At 36.7% G+C, this 14,947-nt stretch overlaps 1 protein-coding gene across 4 annotated transcripts in view; it reads right to left on the reverse strand.

Moving 5' to 3' along the window:
* MGAT5 (alpha-1,6-mannosylglycoprotein 6-beta-N-acetylglucosaminyltransferase) overlaps positions 1-14,947 on the reverse strand; it is a 142,112-nt gene that overhangs the window by 66,269 nt on the left and 60,896 nt on the right. For all 4 annotated transcript variants that reach the window (XM_032223117.1, XM_032223124.1, XM_032223100.1 and 1 more), the window contains 2 exons: positions 11,291-11,672; positions 1,857-2,024 (listed from right to left, as the gene is read on the reverse strand). In XM_032223117.1, coding sequence (XP_032079008.1) covers positions 1,857-2,024; positions 11,291-11,531 — 409 coding nt within the window. In that variant the 5' untranslated portion in view covers positions 11,532-11,672. The remainder of the gene's footprint in view (positions 1-1,856; positions 2,025-11,290; positions 11,673-14,947) is intronic.

Here is a 14,947-nt window from a genome sequence, read left to right on the forward strand (position 1 = left end):
AAAATAAAAGATAAAGTGGACAGTGAACAAACTTGGTTATGGTTAACAACAGGTACATTAAAGAAAGAAACAGAGTCACTAATCCTGGCTGCGCAAGAACAAGCTATCCGCACAAATGCCATTAAGGCCAAAATCGAAAAATCCTCTGATGATGCCAAATGCAGACTTTGCAAAGAAGCTGATGAAACTGTTGATCACATACTCAGCTGCTGTAAAAAAATCGCGCAGACTGATTATAAATTGCGGCACAATTCAGTAGCACAAATGATCCATTGGAATTTGTGCAAAAATTATAATATTAAAACAGCAACAAACTGGTGGGAACATCAGCCTGAAAAAGTCACCGAAAATCAGATGGTCAAGATCTTGTGGGATTTCCGTATACAAACCGACAAAATACTGGCGCATAATACACCAGACATCACACTGGTTGAGAAAAATAAGGTCACAATCATAGACATCGCAATACCAGGTGATAGCAGGGTCGCCGAGAAGGAACATGAAAAAATCGCAAGATACCAGGACTTAAAAATCGAAATTCAACGACTATGGCACAAACCAGCAGTGGTAATTCCAGTGGTAATTGGCACACTGGGTGCTATTCCAAAAGCACTGGAATTACATTTAAAACAGTTAAAAATTGACAAAATCACCATCAGTCAAATGCAAAAAGCCGCACTGCTTGGATCTGCACGCATATTAAGAAAATACGTTACGACGTCCTAGGCCCCTGGGTGGGGCCCGACTAGTAACCAATGCCAAATCCGGTGAAACAACTGGCCGCTGTGATACAATTGTATAATAATAATAATAATAATCTGGCTGATTATTTAAAAGAAAGTCAAGAACATCTATTAATCGAAGTAAAGAACAAAAATCTACTGAAGGCCCAACAGACGAAACAAGAATACAGAAAAGATGTGATAAAATCAAGAATGGAGAGTTGGCAGAACAAAGCACTGCATGGCCAATTTCTGGAAAAAATAAAAGATAAAGTGGACAGTGAACAAACTTGGTTATGGTTAACAACAGGTACATTAAAGAAAGAAACAGAGTCACTAATCCTGGCTGCGCAAGAACAAGCTATCTGCACCAATGCCATTAAGGCCAAAATCGAAAAATCCTCTGATGATGCCAAATGCAGACTTTGCAAAGAAGCTGATGAAACTGTTGATCACATACTCAGCTGCTGTAAAAAAACTGTGCAGACTGATTATAAATTGCGGCACAATTCAGTAGCACAAATTGGAATTTGTGCAAAAATTATATTATTAAAACAGCAACAAACTGGTGGGAACATCAGCCTGAAAAAGTCACCAAAAATCAGATGGTCAAGATCTTGTGGGATTTCCGTATACAAACGGACAAAATACTGGCGCATAATACACCAGACATCACACTGGTTGAGAAAAATAAGGTCACAATCATAGACATCGCAATACCAGGGTCTCAGAGAAGGAATATGAAAAAATCACAAAATACCAGGACTTAAAAATCGAAATTCAACGACTATGGCACAAACCAGCAGTGGTAATTCCAGTGGTAATTGGCACACTGGGTGCTATTCCAAAAGCACTGGAATTACATTTAAAACAGTTAAAAATTGACAAAATGACCATCAGTCAAATGCAAAAAGCCGCACTGCTTGGATCTGGACGCATATTACAAAAATACGTTACGACGTCCTAGGGCCCTGGGTGGGGCCTGACTAGTAACCAATGCCAAATCCGGCGAAGCAACTGGCCGCTGTGATACAATTGTATAATAATAATAATAATAAAATCTATTTTAGACTATTTTATTTGTGCTATATAGTTCAAAATTAAAGGGCAGAAACGAAGAGTTTTCAGACCTACCTGCAACATTCAGCTTTTCAGCTGTCCCCAAACTAGGAATTGCAGTGGTGGTACTGTTTGTAGAATTTGCACCTGTGCCATTGATTACAAGGTTCTCAACCTTAGACTCAAGCTTCCCAATACGCTGCAATATATTATCCAGTAAGACCGCAAGAGTTTTCTTCAAATCTAAATCAGGAAAGGAAATCAATTAGTATTAAAAAAGAAAATATAAAACAAATAGCTAATCAATATTTTAAATGGTTCAAAGCAATGATACTACATATCATTGAAGTGAATTATTAGAAGTCCTCAATTCACTTTATTTGCTTAAGTAATGTAAGTATAAAGATATATCATGTGCATACAGAATTAGCATTTATGACAACCTGTGTTTTTTATATGTTGATGTATCATGACATGAATGTATCATGACAAAAATCATAGCTTTGCTATTTGAAGCGAAACCAAATATAGTACCATTTCTTACTATACAATCGAACACCAAACCATTCATCATGCTAACTGTAGTGACTTGTTTCACTCTACTATGTAGCAGGACTACTACAGATATGTGCATAAGAGGGATGTGTAAAGTTTTTGGAGGAGGTTTTTCAGAATGTGCAGGAGTATATATGAAGCACTTCTTTTCTACTAATTAAAAACAGCTTCTTATTTTTCATGCATGCAGTTGTTTTGCACAGGCTCCAGCCGTCTCTAAACATGCGTTCACTTTGCTTGGCTTTGTTCAAAGCAAAGTGAAGGTCAGCTAAAAATACAGAAGATGCGGCTGCTTTCATAATTCAAAAGGGCTTTATTTATGCTCTCATAATAATGATGAACCTCTTTCAAAGGCTTTACACAGCCCTAGTAGACAAGTTACTTCATATGCCTCTGAACATAAAACTTTTATTAATCACCTTTTTAACTCATATATTTTCAAGTGAACTACCAGTTTGTGATCCTTTAATTGTATATAGTAATTAAATCAAAAGAAATTCAGTGGATGGTAACAAGGTAAAGTTCCCCTCGCACACATTCCTGACTCTAGTGGGCGGTACTCATCTCCGCTTCAAAGCCGAAGAGCCAGCGCTATCCAAAGATGTCTCCGTGGTCTTGTGGCCGGCATGACTAAACGTCGAAGGCACACGGAACGCTGTTATCTTCCCACCAAGGTGGTCCCTATTTTTCTACTTGCATTTTTACACGTTTTTGAACGGATAGGTTGGCAGAAGCTGGGACAAGTAACAGGAGCTCACTCTGTTATGCGGCTCTAAGGATTCAAATCGCTGAAGTTTCTGATTGACAAGCTCAGATCAGAAGCTTAGCCACTGAGACATCGCGTCCCTGTGGATAATAATACAGGTGGCCATTTAACCGATTCATTCAGCAACTCATTCAGCAACTGTTCAAATTTGTGATGGTGCTGAATCAGTGGTAGTTAAAGCAGTCCTTGAATTCCTTTCATCACAGTAACCCTGTGGCCTTATGATTACAATCTGGGTGCTCAGCAACAGGCCCAGATTTACCAACTGCAACAGCATCCCGTGGTCACGTGATTGTAATTTGTGCCCTTGCCTCTTGACTTTTCACAAGCAAAGCCAATGGGGAAGTCAACATAAACTTGGAAAATGTAATAACGTGAGGTCCTCTCTTTACAACATGTATGGTCCCTGCTTAATGACGGCAACATGAGACTTGCCAGAACTGCCACCACTAAGCAGCTGGATCATATATCTTTGTCTTTTATGACTGTATTTAGTAGCAATTTAGTAGCAATTATTGTTAAGTGAGGGTTACCTGTACAGTGCCACTGTGCATTACAATAACAGGGATGATGGCAATAGTAGAGATCGTGTGTCTGATTTTCTTAAAAGCTTTTGACAAAAATGACTTCATTTCATTTTTGAAATGATTTTTTTCCCCTACAGAAACTTGTGTTGACAATAAATGCAATTTCCCAAAGGAGATGTTTCTAACAAGCAAAATTTCTTGCCACGTTCCCTCTTACTGAAAACTTCTGCAGAACCAAGAGTTTGACAATTATAGCTAACAAAATTATAGCTAAAGAAACCACAAGGCAAATGAAGTTAAAATATAGACGGGGTGTCATTTTCAATAATACATTTGGTTTCCCTTGCCGTACAGAATTAAGGCAGAAAACCTTTGCTTCCAGAACAGCTTTTAAGCATCTGCTATCTTACTGAAATTTCTTTTCAGGTTCAAAAAGAATACATTATGGATCCTTGTGAAGAGAAATGTGGCACATCAAGAGTCTTTAAGTGTGTTCTCTTCAAGGACAATTTAGCACAAATTCTGACCAATCTGCAATATTTAGCAGGTGAATCAGAATGTGAGTCTTGGTACATGGTATCATGGAGGCTCTACCATGCCTTACAAAACAAGCACTAATGTTACACAGATGACAAAAGCAGTGCAAGCGGCCTGCTTCCAGGGACCGTGACCTCCACCATTCAAACAAATGCATACACAACGGTCACAGAATCTTCTCAGGAAATGAGACAAAAGGGACAAAGCAACAATTGGGCATTTGTTCTAAAGAGCGGCTTCCACTGCAGACAGAGAAGGAGAAGAAGATACTTAGGGAGATAGGAAAGAAGGTTCAGCCCTGATCTGTAGGCAGGCCTATTCAGGGATGTTGCAGTCTTTCCTTGTTGCCAAATAAGTAAGATTTCGTGATGATAAGATGGGATGGGGGAAATAAAGAACAGTTGTTGAGAGAAAACAAGGAGAGCCACTTAGTTTTTAAAAAGAGGCAGGCGCCTTCTGGCAAAATAAACAGAAAGGTTAGAAAGTGAACACCAATAGCAAGAGGAACATCCAGGACAGTTTATATAAAGAAGCACTGATCCCATTAAGGAGCAGGAAAGCATTTTTTCCAAGTTGGACTATGAATCAATGGTGAAATCTAATCTCCCCCCCCCCCGCCAGTTCTATGAGCGTGGCTTGGTGGTGGAGGTCATGTGACTGGGTGGGTGTGGCCAACCCCCCCCCCCTTAAAGCATTTTTTTCCTGCCAATTCACCCAAACTGGCAGGGAAAAAATGCTTTAAAAAGTGAAAAAAATAGCTTCCGACGATCACGCAGCTCAGCGGTGAACTGCACGATTGTTGGAAGCTTTTTTAAAAAAAATTTAAAGCCTTGTTTCCCTGCCAGTTCTGGCGACCGGCAGGGAAAAATATGCTTTAAAAAGCAGGGGGAAAGCTTCCAATGATTGCGTGGCTCACGCAATCGTTGGAATCTATTTTTTTCACTACTGGTTCTCAGAACCAAGGAAAATCGTTCCTACCAGATTGGGCGGGACCGGGCCAAACCGGGAAGATATTACCCCTCCTATGAATGATTATGGCTCAGTATAATATATGAATATATTTATTCCCTCCCTCCAGCAATTCTTCTTTTTTCCAATAAAGGAGAAGCAAATTTATTTAAAATTATCTTAAGCTGCAACAGAAAGCAATACTTCTTGTTCTTAGGTAACATTTATTAGGTAACATTTCATTACATGTAGTCCTCAGCTTACTACCTTAATCAAGCCCAAATTTCTGTTCTTAAGTGAGACAATTGTTAAGTGAATTTTGCCCCATTTTATGACCTTTCTTTCCAAAGACACATAAGACACTTTTTTTCAGTGCCATTGTAAATTCGAACGGTCATTAAATGAACTTAAGGGAAACTTTTATTTATTAAATTAATTAATTAAAGAAGTAAATAGACTACACAAAAATATAAAGATGATAAATAGCATCCACAGAAAACAAATATTAGGAATTAAATAAAATTATTTTTAAAACTGATAGATAAAAAGATAAAAGGGCTGTCTTTGCTTTATATACAATTATGAATATGATTTTCTCCTAAGTTTGATAAATCAAACTATTAGGACAGAATGTGGACCTTTCTTCATGCAATACTCATACTATGGTATTGAACTATTTCAACTAAAGATTGTTCCGCTATTAAAATAACCTACCTGCTTCTAGAGCAGTTGTGGCACAGTGGTTAGAATGCGGCATTGAAAGCTAATTCTACTGACTGCCAGTAGTTCGATCCTCACTGGTTTAAGGTTGACTCAGACTTCCATCCTTCTAAGGTCAGTAAAAAGAGGTCCCAGATTGTTGGGGGCAATATGTTGACCTTTGTAAAACACTCAGAGAGTGCTATAAAGCACTATGAAACGATATATAAGTCTAAGTGCTATTGCTATTGGTTCTGCTATTATCTGTGTGTGTCCAACTAATTCCTAAACTCTTTTATAGATGCAGAGAGCAAAATAAAATATGTAGGGAGAATACAAGAGGATACTTAAACAGTAATTAAACTTCATTGTTTGTAATGCATCCTCCAACTCCTTAATACTAGAAAGGACATTATTTCAAAATTCTTCTAACATCCTCCTACACTTTGAGAACTTTGTTGAATGCAGTGTGTTAACAAAATGATTTTATCTAGGAACTACTTCTGTTATTTGACAGACTATGGATCTTTTAAATATAATTTCTTATTTGGAAATTACTTGCAGAACCTGAATCCTTTATTAGCATCTTGAAGAGATGGCAGCTTTGTAAAAAATTATCCAGTGAAACCTAATTTTACTAGGCTTCAATGGAACAGATTTCTTCTGCAGCAGAGCATATTTCCACTGCAGTTTGCATCACAATTTCATTATACAAATGTTGTCTGCACCAATTTATATAGTGACATCATGGAAATGATGTGTATTGATTTAAATAAATCCATGTAATGCCCTACTCTCCAATTCTTACCTCAATAATGGATAAGCCCTTCTACTATTTGTTCAAACGATTAAGTTCCTTTTTTTATTGCTCATACTTTAGTTTTGTGCTATCCATAATGTGTAAAATGAAAGCTTCTTATATATTATAAACTCCATCACTGGCTTATTTCAAAGTTCCTAAGGATAATCAGACAGAATCTGGATGAAGAGGTCATTGCTTATAGTGCAAATGCTCTATTCATTTCCTGCTTGGGAACTATCCATTGGCATCTGGTTGGAGTCTGCCAGCCCTTTGACATAGGCCAGGTCAGGTAATAGAGATATTAGAATTCCAGAATTCTACTTTATTGAAATAACCCATAGAACAGGTAGCCTTGACTTACAACTATTTGTTTAGTCACCATTTGAAGTTACAAGGGGACTAAAAAAAAAGTCTTATGACCATTTTTTATGCTTATGACCGTTGAAGTATTCCCATGATGACATTGTGTATTCAGGTGCTTGGCACTGGTACATATTTATGATGGTTACAGTGTTGCAGGGTCATGTGATCATTTTTTGCCACCTTCTGACAAGCAAAGTCAAGGGAGAAGCCAGATTCACTTAACAACCATGTTGCTAACTTAACAACTGCAGTGACTCACTTAATAATGATGGCAAAAGATTGTACTACAGGGCAAAACTCACTCAGAAACTGTTTTGCTTAACAACATAAAGTTTGAGCTCAACTCTGGTCGTAAAAATTTTAAGGCTTAACTAAGAATAAAGCAGAATGATCTTATATTTCGTTCTTATACTTTTTTTCTTGAGTTACACTGATGTCTACTAACAATTATCCTATAATTTCTCTAAGGTCATCTCTGCAGTTCTTTACAGATTCTAAATGCTGTATTAAGTAGGTCTTTAGAACAGCAGAAATGTTTTAATATTTTTTATATTTTAATCCCACCCTTAATTTCAGGTGTAACTCAAGATGGCAAACATACCATACCAAATATGTCTTTAAAATAGCAGAAATGTTTTGATGTTACACCAATTTTGGTAAAATAACTTTTACAGGAACTGGACAAAATGAGTACAGTACATTCCTATTCATTCTAAAAGCTTCTTGACATATTTGGTTAACACTGGCATCTTTATGGGAGGCAACGTGTCCTAACATTCAGGAAAAAAGAATTGTTTCATCTTTTATTTATTTGGGGAGATTACTCCTATAAATGTTTAGGCTCTGCATGAAACAATGGGGAAATATCACCTGAGATTTAGAGCAGAACATACAGTAAATTGGAAGTCCTCCAATTCAACAAATTTCAAAGAGATGGTAAAAATTCTGCCCTGCCTCTGGTTAGAGTGGGACTGTTTATAGATTAACAAACTAAAACGTAATATTGATGCCAACATCAGATAGGCTACCTATGTCACTTCCTGAAAAAAAGCAGATATAGCTACCCAGTCACTTGACAATGAGCAATGGGCAGCATGTGAATGAATGGATGAATGAATGATACAAACATAAGATATCCTTATAGAAACCCATTCAGAAAAGCATTCAGAGAAGTCAGGCAGAGCAAAATGTGACCATTACCCAATCAAGAAATTTTCCCACATTGTGAACTTCAACTCCCAGAATTCCACAGCCAGAATGATCACTATGGAGAATTCTGAGAGTTAAAATCCATATAGGGACCTTGTGAAGGTGGAAACCCCCTGACCTAAAATGTTAGCTGGTATCTATGGAGATTCTTAGTCATCCAGGTCATGATTTTTAGCAGACGTGTGCTTTGCAGAAGACATAATCTTAGTTTGGATCAATAATTATCTTTCAACTGGTATGAAACCGAAGTGTAGGTGCTGAATTTTACTGATAAAACTATGAACAGTCTGAGACCAGTGTATCTAAAAGATTATAATCAAAATATGTGTTTATGATGTCAAACCCCGTATTTGAAAGAGGGGCTTTCCCCAGGAAATATATACTGCGTATTAGCCTTCTCTTAAATGTCATTCTTACTTAAAAGACCGTATTGTCTTAACCAAGGTTTTCGAATACACAGGTAATACTTGATTCATGACCATAATTGAGCCCAAAATCTTCATTGCTAAACAAGACAGTTATAAAGTTACAATTGCTACATTTTACAACCTTTCTTGCTACGGTTATTAGGTGAATCATTGCAAGGGTTAGGTTAGTAACATGGTTGTTAAGTGGATTTGGCTTCCCCATTGACTTTGCTTATCAGAAGGTCACAAAAAAGGTGATCATATGACCCCAAGACACTGCAAGTGTCATAAATATGAGCCAGCTGCCAACATCCAAATTTTGATCATGTGACTATGGGGATGTTGCAACAGTTGCAAGTGTGATGAATGGTTGCAAGTTGCTTTTTTTCAGTGTCGTAATTTTGAACGGTCACTAAATGACTGTTTGTAAGTTCAGGACTATCTGTAATTAGGGAAGGTCAGTATAGTATAAACATGTAATGTATACTACTGTTGTATCACATTTATTTGTTTTTACATTCACTAAATAAGCAGGTAACTAAAAGCAATTGGGGAAGAAGTTAAACAGATAATGTTTCCTGCCGTTTATGTGATGTATTTTTAGCTGCTGTCCTAGCACCATATTTAATCATGTATCTGCTATTACACAATATGGTTGGGAAAGGGAAGATTTTTTTTTAAAAGCAGCAGTTCTCTGGCCAAAATTAAATCTTAACCTTTTTTTAATGTAGTGGAAAGGCTGAGCTCATACTGCTCACTGCCAGCTTTTAAATATAAGTCTCCCAAACTTTGAAATTTATTTATAAAAATAGCAAACAAATGAAATATCATAACCACAAGAGTCTGCAAGATTCTTCTTTCCTGTTATGGACAACCACTTAAACCAACATTTAAGGAACTGGAGGCAAATTTGTCTTGTCTTGCTCTTTCTTACTGATAATTCTCTAAAAGTAAGTTGGTTACCGTCTAAATCTTGAGCATTTACTAGCTTGTACTGTTCCCCTCCCCCCGCTTTTAATTCCATACTGAAATTCATCCCTGAACAAAGAGATATAATTACTGCAACACACAATTTTCCTTAATTTCAAAAGTCTAAAATCAAACTTAGGGAAATCTTGTGTATACATTATAAATATAAACAGCTGCTATGAGCTACAATGATGCGAATGCGCTATTCAGGCTGCTGTAAACATCCATAATCCAAAGGAAGAAAACCAATGCTTCATCCAGAAAGAGTAGAATTCTTGTTTGCTTGAGGGGCAACTTTAACATTTAGAATTCCTAGGAATCTGCCATATTTGCTCTGGTTGCAGCTATTCTATTTTTTTTCTTCAGAACAAGAGAGATGGGTAGAAACCAATGGTTGAAACACATTTTTCCTTTGTCTGGGAGATGGGATACCATCCTGATTTATCTCTTTACATTTTGGGAGATTGGATGCCATTATTTCTTTAAATTCTGAAAGCCTGCTTACAAAACAAGAGGGAAGCTGCCCTTGTACCAAATATGAAAGGTTGGATATTGCTTCTTGGAAATTTTAGGTAAAATGGTTTTAGTTATAATGACAATTGTAAATGACCTCACAGAATTTTGGGAAATCTCTAACCCTATTGTTTTTACTATATAAAGTTTTTAATTTTATATTAAAATTATTATTTTAATTATTTTAATGCATTGTAGCATTAAGGCCTGAAGTAGGAGACCTCAACTTGAATCTTTTTGAAAGCTCATTTTATTAGGCAGATGATAAACATAGTGGCCATCTGGGCTTTTACACAACCCTTGCTCATGTGCCAGTTCCAGAGGTATCTGCAACCAGGACTTAGCCATAGTATAATTTATGTCTTCATCACCGTCCAGCTGGAATACTGCTCTCCACAGGACAGCCTTTAAAGACCATCAGGTAGCTCAAGTTGTTTTAAAACGCAGTGCCCCCACTTATAAGCTGACATACATTGCCAGGAATGTATCCCATTTGTATTGTGGGCTTGCTTTTAATAGGTATTCAGATCTAAGTCAATTTCTAGGACCACATTATTCTACCAGAATCAATTGACACGATTGTTTCAGGAGGCAGATGCTGGTTTTAATCCCACTTTATTAAAATTGGGGATTGTGTCTAGGGTTCTACACATGCTATTGATATACAAGCCATTATTAACATATACATATGCTCATGGCAATACTTCATTAAGTTATAATATAAATAAACTTAAATCAGAAGAGATTGGTGTTCCTGGATACTCTAGACCAACTTTTTATGTGTCTAGTTGGTTTAGCAATAGCACTAGCATTTAGATTTATATGCTGCTTCACAGTGATTTATAGCCCTCTCTAAGTGGTTTACAGTGTCAGCATATTTCCCCCAACAATCTGGGCCATCATTTTACCGACCTCGAAATGATGGAAGGCTGAGTCAACCTTGAGCTGGTGAGAATTGAACTGCTGACGTGAGCAATGAATTAGCTTGCAGTACTGCATTCTAACCACTGGTCCACCATGCTTTTTAAAATCCTTTGTAAATAACTTTATAAATCCTCTGGAAATAAGTTTTAAAAGGAAATATTTTTTTTATTTTTGAGAAAGAAGGAAGATCTAAACCCCAGCTATATAGGCTGATGAGTTGACTAGCCAGATACTGAATAAGGCATGAAATATTGCAGGTTCAGTGTAGGAATCTACGCAAACCTACTCACCATATGCAGTCATTGTCCCAACATAAGGTCCATCCACTATATTTCTATTTTCTTCTGCTAATGCTTTTATGTATCTTTTACTGAGATCCAGTATTTGTTCACGAAGCACTGAACTGCTTTCATGCTGAGTCTTCTGTTGAATAGTAAAATGCAGGAGCATCATTCCCCAAATAAAGCCAAAAGTCACCAGAAAGAAGCCAAGTTTTTGAGAGGACAATTTCCATGGAGTGAAGAGTGCCATGGCTGTTTAAACACTTCTGGAGCCCCTTGGAAAGATTCTGCAGCTCAAACTCCCAGTGCAGGCTACACAAATCACGATTTTGAAGTTACAAATTCTGGCTTGTTAGTCAGCATGCTTTCTCCATTCAATTCCATCCTGCTGCTGAAAGAGAAAAGAAGCGCATGGTGATTTAAAGAAATAAAATCCTTTCCTTCCCAGCTGGCTTTATATTTGTTTATTTAACTCACTCCCCACCTCTGAGTAGCACAATATATTTCCTCAGTGAATTGGCAGTTGTTGCAACTCCCTATTTTATGACATAAGAATATCAAGAGTCAAGACCGCATTTGGAATGGCATCAAAAGATGTGTATCACTAATTGTAGAATCTATCTTTCAAGAACTTGAAATCAATTTAATGTTTTCATTTGCACAGAGCGTTTTCACATGATAGGAACACAGTGGCATATTTTTAGAAGGATATGACTGCAAAGCATTCAATTTAATTTCAGTTTCATTGTAAAAATCTGAAGTTTTGTTAAGAACAATGGCATATCAAAAAAAGGTTTTCAGCAAACCTTTCAAAAGGAAAAACAATTATAATACAAGAATTTTTCCTTAATATTCTTTCTTAAATTTCAGTTTTAATAATATTTAAAAATCTCATTGATACTTCTCTAAATATAAGTTCGGAATGAATCTTGGGTTTCCCCCAATTTACGCAATTTTTTTCTAAGCTTCACTTTATAGACTGAATGTACACTTCCTGAAGTGTGAAATATAATTACAAAAATATATAATATACCTACATTTCAGGAAAATTATACATTCATATCATAAATGAAAATAGCTGCAATGGTCTGTGAAGGAGTCATTTGGGTATATTATTTGTTTATTTAAATGAATTCATATGGCTGTCCAGTGAATCTCTAGGTGAACCTATAAGTCAATTTCTGGGTTGCAGAAGATCCCCAATTTCCACTGCTGTCCAAGCCAAAAACAAAAACAAAACCCTCTCTGCTGTGATAAACAGATCATCACTAATAGGTATGGCTAAGAGAAACCTTTTTTTGAAGATTGTTTTTTTATGCTTTTTGTCTTTAAAATCTTCTCCAGCACCTCTTCTGTGTATCTTTCCATCGAAGGCTGAGTCAAAAAATGGGACATGTGCAGCCTGAGGAAGCGTGACCAAAGATCTGATTGACTCAGTCTAGGATCAGAAGAGCAGAGGAACCCATAGCTTGGCTTCTCTGCCCAGCACAATGGAGAAAAGCTGCGGAGGCTGCCTGTTGACTTCTAAATACAATTTCAGATGATAGTCATTGCCTTTAATCCCCTTCATGAAGTAGGCCCTAGTTATCTGAGGGGCAGTCTATCTCTTGCTGTCTGCCTTCCGTTGTGTGGAGTATCCATATTCCTCATGTTACTAGAAAATTGTTGAAGACCTGGAGCTTAGAAAAAAATTGGGGGAAACCCAATTTTCTCTAGGCCTCAAGAACAGGGCAAATATGGAGCCTCCTTACGGTTTTGTTGTATTTTGGTTTGATTTTTTTAAAATTTTGCTTTTTCAACTTTTGAACCTCCTGGTTTGAAATATTTTTCTTTTAATGAATTGGTTTTTAGTTGTAAGACATCAGGTCATTTGGGACTCAGACATCTAAACACGAAATGAAATAAAATATAGTATCTTCAACTAATAATTTTCACTTACAATAAGAAAAAACCCATCTCATTTTTGGGAATTGTATTGAACAATCATCTAACGTATAGACAATATGCATTATGCTGCACTATGCATTTTGATTTGTCTCCAATTTTCTGCTAAATGCATTTTCTTATACCGCTGAGCCCTACAAAATGGAATCCATCACAAAGCACTTGTCCTATTGTGTTCATAACCGTCCTGACTTTTAAAGTAAAAAATGCCCTGCTTTTGGTAGATGATACAACTTTAATGACTGTCCTTTAAGTCCAGGATAATAAAAGACCATTTCACATTAGATGACCCCTACACTAAATATAAACTGGTTTGGCTGCTGTTTGAAGAAATATTCCCAGATAAAGTAGCTAAGTGAGAGGCTATACCCTTCTCAGGTGCTCTCCCTCATCAAGGTTAAAACATCTCCATAACAAGTAAAGCTAAATCAGTTTTATTTCCATTTGAATTTTAACATCTGGATGTGATTCAAGTTAATGTGGAGTAGTAGTGAGGATTTTAGGTAGAGCAGTCATATTAGGTTGCAACTATTTAGCTGTAGGGTTGCAAAAGCTTAACTTAAAGAGGCGCAAACTACAAAACAGAAAACATTGCCCAGAATATAGAATATACTGAAAAGAATTTGCAAAGCTATAATTCAGAGCATGGGGATTAATAATCTTACATTTTGCTCATTAGACCCAAACCCCAGACTGGGTGGGGCATACATATCCAACCATACTGTCACTAAAGTCCCAGAGTCAGTTCACCCAAGAAATTACAAAGCAAAACAGGTGACAATCGCCAGTGCCCAAATATATAGTAATGAAAATACTATAGGGTCAGATCAAAGCGATTAGTACTGCAGCAGTAGCTCCTCTGACCCCCATTACACACTGAAAAAAATTGTAACTCCCTAGCAAAGTCCCTGAAATTTCTCTGGAATACAGCTGTAACTTTTAAAAAAGCTTTCTTCTTTTAAGATATTTCTGAAACATTTCTCTCAGGACTCACATGTGCAATTGTGAAGGATGCCGGAGGGAGGTTATAGTTCAGCAAGATCAGCTGGGTCAAAGATTCCCTATCCAAGAAGTAAAAGATGCTATCGATATTTTTCTAAGAGTTTTATCTGATTTGGGACCCCTTCAAATGTGTGGGCCTCAGCTCAAAAAATTCCTTAATCTGGCCATGCCTGAGTCTACAGTACGCAAAGTTGAAGACCACAGGGTGGAGAAGTCTTTTATAAACAAACATTACAAATGTCTTTTTTTTTAAACAAAAAAACAAAAGGTGACTGAAACTCCTCTTACATAATCTACCTGAAGTATAGAAGTGATCTGCAGAATATCCAATAGAACAGCTGGAAAAAGACAATTGGGATAAAGGTAGGAGGGTCAGTGCATTTATATCTTTTCCTGTTGAAAAAAAGCTTGCCTTTGGGTAAATTGCACTGAGTGTTTTTTAGTTTTGGCTCATGATATATTTGGAAAGTTAGCTCAGAATAGAAATGACATTTTTATTGCCGGTTATATAACGTGAGGAACCACTTTAAACTGATTCTTAATTTAAGTCTCTAATCAGATTAGCAACAAAAGACCAGAGAGTTTCATCTGGATGATCAGCAGGAGACCATCATAATCACTCTTAAATAAAATTCTGAAAAAGTGCTCCAACTTAGAGCTTTCTTACAATTAAACACTGCATTGTATCTAACAAAGACATTAATGCACCCATTCATTAAT

This window comes from Thamnophis elegans, chromosome 1 (assembly GCF_009769535.1).
Source record: "Thamnophis elegans isolate rThaEle1 chromosome 1, rThaEle1.pri, whole genome shotgun sequence".
Lineage (NCBI taxonomy): Eukaryota > Metazoa > Chordata > Lepidosauria > Squamata > Colubridae > Thamnophis > Thamnophis elegans.